The 6,000-nt window shown below is 49.1% G+C and overlaps 1 protein-coding gene across 1 annotated transcript in view; it reads left to right on the forward strand.

The window, feature by feature from the left end:
- Window positions 1–3,991, forward strand: part of SHROOM2 (shroom family member 2) — a 155,362-nt gene extending 151,371 nt beyond the window's left edge. Inside the window, 1 exon segment of the mRNA XM_064277954.1 lies at window positions 1,273–3,991. Coding sequence (XP_064134024.1) covers window positions 1,273–1,539 — 267 coding nt within the window. The 3' untranslated portion in view covers window positions 1,540–3,991.
- Window positions 3,992–6,000: the final 2,009 nt, after the last annotated feature.

Here is a 6,000-nt window from a genome sequence, read left to right on the forward strand (position 1 = left end):
GTACAGTTCTATAACATGAGCAACAGTGACCTTGACCAAGCTATTGATTGCATTCATGACTTTTAGACCTGAATTCTTTGACCTTGGCTCAAAGTGCTTTGTGCTCAGTAAGGCAGATGTGGGACCCTTAGGCTCATGGGCACGCACAGCTACTATCAGGGCCTTGCTGCTCTGAGCCAGGGCCGCAGGAGCTTGTTGGAAACCACCAGCCTGCATCTGAAGACATTAAACGACTTCATCTCTTCCTCCTTGAGCTCCATGGTCTTCATCTCTTCCTCCTTGAGCTCCATGGTGTCCTTGTGTGCTTTTCACTAAGCGCTGAGCTTAGGGAACCCAGGAGGGTGTTCTGCAGGCAGAGTGTGATTGTGAGTGGCGTGTTGTGGCAGCTCTCATTTCGGAAGCGGGGTCTTCCGTGTCCGCCAGAGCAGGACTCCTGTTAGGATCAAGGATCCCAATCCCCAGCCAGACCCCATTCACAGCCCTGTGTCATCTCAGTCTCCTGCCTCCCCCAGCATGGTCACATGTCCGCTTTCATAAACATACCCACAGACTCCGTCCTCTTCTGCCTGAAGGGTCTGGAAATCCTTCTCTGGAGTTTCCTTACAATATTTTCCTTTTGCCAACCTTTCTGCAATTACGTCATAGAAAGGGCGTTGGCACACTCCTAGTGGCTCACTCCTAGTGCTGGTCCTTTGTACTATCCTTTTGGGCATCTCAAAATCCCTTTTTTGGGGGGGAACATCTCAAAATTCTGTATCTTTTAGTCCCTTGATTGTTCTGCTTACCACTATTCTTGCTAACCACTTAAGGCCTGTAAAAACCGGTTGCCATCAAGTCAATTCCGACTCATGGCAACCCCATGTGTGTCAGAGTAGAACTCCATTCCACAGGTTTTCATTGGCAGATTTTTCAGAAGGATATCACCAGGCTTTTCTTCCGAGGTGCCTTTGTGTGGATACGAACCACCAACCTTTGGGTCAGCAGCCAAGCATGTTAAGTGTTTGTTCCTCCCTAGGAACTGTGGGAGGAAACTCAGGCCATGAGGGGCTTAGGGAGGGCTAGGGTTGGGTCTGCTGTGGCCACAAGGTGGCGCTGTCCACCTCACACACTGAGAGCCATGCAGAACCCATCAGGTCTCTGGTCCTTGGGGTAGGGGACTCCAGGTCCCCATTGGTAACCTGGTGGACAGCTGTGGGAGCAGACCCCAGGGTGACAAGCAGGGTGACCCGTGCTGTGGTCCTGCCTGACTGGGTTGTGTCTCTGTTCCCACAGCAGTTGCTGCTGGAGAAGCGGAGGGTCCTCACCCAGCAGCATGAAGATGCCAAGGAGCTCAAGGAGAACCTGGACCGACGGGAGCGCGTCGTGTTTGACATCCTGGCCAGCTACCTCAGCGAGGAAAACCTGGCAGACCACAAGCACTTTGTGAAGATGAAGTCGGCCCTCATCATTGAGCAGCGGGAGCTGGAGGACAAGATCCACCTCGGCGAGGAGCAGCTCAAATGTCTGCTCGACAGCCTCCAGCCTGAGCATAACAAATAGGGGTCTCCCGTGGTGAGTAGGGAGAGGCCCAGCCCAACTCCAGCGGCCAGGGCAGCCCACCCTGTGGTTGAGCCTTGGAGAGACTGTCCCCTGCAAGATGGCTCTTGGAAAAGCAATAACTCCTCTGTTTGTTTGGGATGCTGTATTTAATTGTTTGGTTTCCCTTTGCATGGCTGAGCTGGGCAGCTCGTTATTGGTCCTTTCCTCAAATGTGACCCTGCACCGAGTCTCCACACTGGACGCTGGCGCAGTTGTACATGCAGTGGTTACCTGGAGGGTCAGCCTGCTGTTCCCCTGTCTTCGGGTGCTGTACTGACGCTGGGACACCAGTGAGCATTTGCCACTGGGAGCCTGGTGCCATTGTCGCTCACGTTGCCTCCAGGACACAGCCGCCATGTGGGTTTTGTCTCTGCTGAAGGGGCAGCATGAGCATGGGTCGTCTCAGCCGTATCCTGGTGTTTCTGGGCCCAGCAAACATCGTGATGGTGGAGATAATAATAATTTATTAACGGTTTGGTGTGGTGGATCATTTCCTAGTGGTTAAAAACCTGCTGTGAAATAAATAGCCCAAGTGTTGGGTTCACTCGTTCTCAGACGAAAGTCGCCACTTAACGCAGTCGTTAAACACACTCACGCACAAAGCAGACAGGTAGCTCAGGTGCTTCCTGCTCGACAGCACGGTTCAAAGGACGTTTTCCCGCCAAGCAAATTAGTTGGGTTAAGAAGTGTGTCTAGTGATAATGTGCTTGTTGGATATTTGTTTCATGAGACCAACTTAGTATTTTTTAAGTTATGTTTCCCCCTGCCCATCTGTTTTGTGGATGGGTGATCTGTCATGACAGTTGGCTGCTGTCCTCTTGTTGCCTCCCAAAACCTGTGACCATGCTGTGAGAGAACATTCCATTTATTGTCAGAACCCTCCCGCTGGTCTTCAGAGGGCCTGTAAACCCTACAACGTCTAAATACCATTTTGTTCTGCCATGGACTTGAGAGATTTGGTGCTCCTTTGATTGGTGGAGACTCCGGGATTCTAAAGTGAGTCTGTTCGTGGAAAACATACTATCTAGCTGTCATTTCCCATTGGCGAGTCACAGTTGGGAGAAAATATTTGAAAACCCGGTATCTGATGAAGGACTTGTATCCAGACTGTATAAGGAACACTGAGAACTCAATGGTAAGAAAACAAACAGCCCAATTAAAAAATGGGTGGGACACTTGAACAGACCTTCACCAAAGAGGACACACACGTAAGATATGCACGTGAGAAGATGTGCAACCTCCAGTTGCCGGCGTAGAACCTCCTTAGTCATCTCATGTGTTTCTTCAAAAGTTTCCATCCAGTTAAATGCATGGTTAACGGTGAGCGAGTTCCTGGATGCTCTCCTGTTCAGTAATATTAGGACATTGGTTGTATTAAGGGATCCTTTTCATCTTCTTTTCCCTTTATTTCCATAAACGAAGGTTTCCAGAAGGTGGGGCGATTTCCCTGGGTCAACAGTGACCACAGCCTTACCAAAACACGGAACAGTTTTAAGGAGGAGAAACGCACCCTGCTCAAGCCATCAGCCGTGTGCTGGGCTGCAGAGCTGCCACCCTAATGTGAATGCACCCTGTGGAGCCATGAAGCTAGACTGGCATGTGCCAGTCACACAGGGGTCAACCACCTTTCTGGCAGTCACCCCAGCTCAGAAAGCTCAGTGTTCTTTCACAGGTTGGTACTCCTATTAAAGCCAGCTCTTTCTGATTTGAAAAGCCTGTGTTTCTCCTCTTTATTGCCCATTTGTCACTTGTTATTAGACCTGGTCGGGTCACAAAAGATGGAGCTGACTGTCCCCAAACCTCCGTCTCTCTCCGAGCAGAGAAGACATGGATGGCTTCAGTGCATTTGGTTTTTCAGTTAGACAAAACACACATTCTTTCACCTGTGATTCTTCCCCTCCACCACCTCTGTGCTGTGTGTACCAAATGGGAATAATAGAATCCGTGTGTCTTGTCTTCAGCCTTTTGGTTTTCTGCCTTTGGGCTTTCTCGTACGTAGCATATACCGCACTGTGTTCTCCTTTTAGCAAAGCAAAGCCCGTTTCATCACAACCGGCCCGTCCATTCCCCTACATGTCTCTTCAGTTGTCTGCTTAGTGGGGACCCAAAGATTCCAGGGAGTCGATGTACACACTCTGTATATAGTTCTCTTCTGGCATATAAAAACAATCTGGTGCTAGGGTTGGCCCTGGGCTTTCCGGGGCAGGGTGTGGCTGACTCCTCACCTCTGTCTGTCTGAACTCAGCTGTGGAGTGCTCTGTAGCAAGATTTCAGTCAGGAGAATGGCCTGGGGCTCCTTTCCTGCAGCCCACCCACCGTGGAAAATGTGTACAGATTTCATGCTGGACACTTAACATGTACCTATCAACAGATCATCCTGCTTGACTGTGTAACAAAATAAATTTACTGTCTGTTCGAGTGAATGCACCATGTCTTTGATTTACTCACAGTCCGTCTTTTTAAAAAATTGACGTATCCTTACCATGTGTCAGAGCCTTAAACCATGGAGTAAATTATCTATTAAGTGATTGTGTGTAGGTGTGTGACTACTGATGCCAGTCTAGTTAAAGCCTGACGCATGTGCTAAAACCAGACAAAACCCGTTGCCATCAAGCTGATTCCAGCTCGTAGCGACCCTATAGGACAAAGTAAAACTGCCCCATAGGTTTTCCAAGGAGTGCCTGGTGGATTCGAACTGCTGACCTTTTGGTTAGCGCCGAGCTCTTAACCACTGCGCAACCAGGGCTCCAGGAAGAAGTCCACGGTATGGGGTGTATCAGTTAGCTACTGCCGTGCTAAGGCTGCATAACAAATACCTGTGAGATGTCAGCAGTGTAATCGAGGGGTATTTGTTGAGCTCATGAGTCTATAGGTCAGCAGGCCCACCTAGGCTGGGCTGTGCTTCACAGGACCAGCAGGCTGGGGGCATGTCCATGGCAAATGCACAACAAGCCCAGTCCCAAAGGTGCTTTTCACATCGTGGATCACATCACACCTGCTAACCTTCCATTAGGAGTGCCTGGGCGGTTAGTGTGCTCAGCTGCTATAACCTAGAGGTTGGAGGTTCAAGTCCACCCAGAGACACCTCAGAAGAAAGGCCTGGCCATCTACTTCTGGAAAATTGGCCATTGAAAACCCTGTGGAGGACAGCTCTGCTTAACACACATAGGGGCGCCATGAGTTGGAGTCAACAGCAACTGGCTTTTAACCTTCCGTTGGCCAAAGAGAGTCACGTGGCTGGGCCCTACCCCCTTCAATGGAAGGAACCGTGAAGTCCCATGGCAAAGAATGTGGATACGGGCAGGGGTGAAGAATTGGGGCCTGAAGGACTCAGCCTCCCACACCGGGGTCCGTTTGATGGAGAATCCACTAAGCTTCCTGAACCCTGGAGCCATGTTGCCTAGAGCAAAGCCACCTGGGTCCCCTCCTAGTCATCTGGCTGCGAGCAAGTGACGTAGCCTCTGGGCTGCACTCTCCTCAGTGGTAACTTGAGATGGGCCGCTGTGACGTTAAATAGGTTGACATGGTAAACCGAACCAAACCAGTTGCCTTCAAGTTGACTCTTACTCATGGCGACCTCAGGTGTGTCAGACTAGAACTGTGCTGGTTTTTCAGAAGTAGATTCCCCAGGCTTTGCTTCGTAGGTGCCTCTGGGTGCACTCGAACCTCCAACCTTTTGTTTTGCAGTCGAGCGCTTAACTGTTTGCACTACCAAGGGATTTCTTAATATATGTTAAAGTGCTTAGAAATCATGTGTGATGCAGGAGCGTGTTGGCTGTTAATCCTGTTTTCCTCCTCCGTCCTTGGGACCTGGAGGAAATGCCATCTGTGGTCACAGGTGTCACAGCCACTCCAAAGAGACAGTTGAGTTCTCTGGCTGGTAGGACGAGAAGTGTGTGTCCTGGAGTAGGTTCTTGGGACTGAAGGTCAGACAACTGGAGTTTAACTGAGAAACATCAGACAAACCCAAATTGAGGAAGAGTCTTCAAAAACCAAACTGAAGTTCTCTTCAAAGGGTTCGGGTCATAAAAGACAAACTGCAGAGCTGCTCTTACTGAGAGGAGACAACACGACAACAAAAGGCAACTCGTGTGATTCTGTATCGAATCCTGGACCACAAGAGACATGCTGGTGGAGTGTGAGTAAGGTCTGTAGATGAAAGTATTGACATTAATTTCTTGGTATTCATCATTGCGGTGTGGCTAATGTAGGTTGTTTGCATTTGGGAAATCTGGGTGAAAAAATATGTGGAGTTATTTGTGGTATTGGCAAAATTTTTTCTAAGTTTGAAATTACTGCAAAATGAAAAGTTATTATTATTTTTTTTAATTTTAAGGGAGTTTTTCCTTCAGCCTCATCCAAAGCTCCTTTTCTTGTGTTTTGTTGTAACCATCTAGTGCTTTAATGTGGTATCCAAGAGGC

Source organism: Loxodonta africana, chromosome X (genome assembly GCF_030014295.1).
Source record: "Loxodonta africana isolate mLoxAfr1 chromosome X, mLoxAfr1.hap2, whole genome shotgun sequence".
NCBI classification, from domain to species: Eukaryota; Metazoa; Chordata; class Mammalia; order Proboscidea; family Elephantidae; genus Loxodonta; species Loxodonta africana.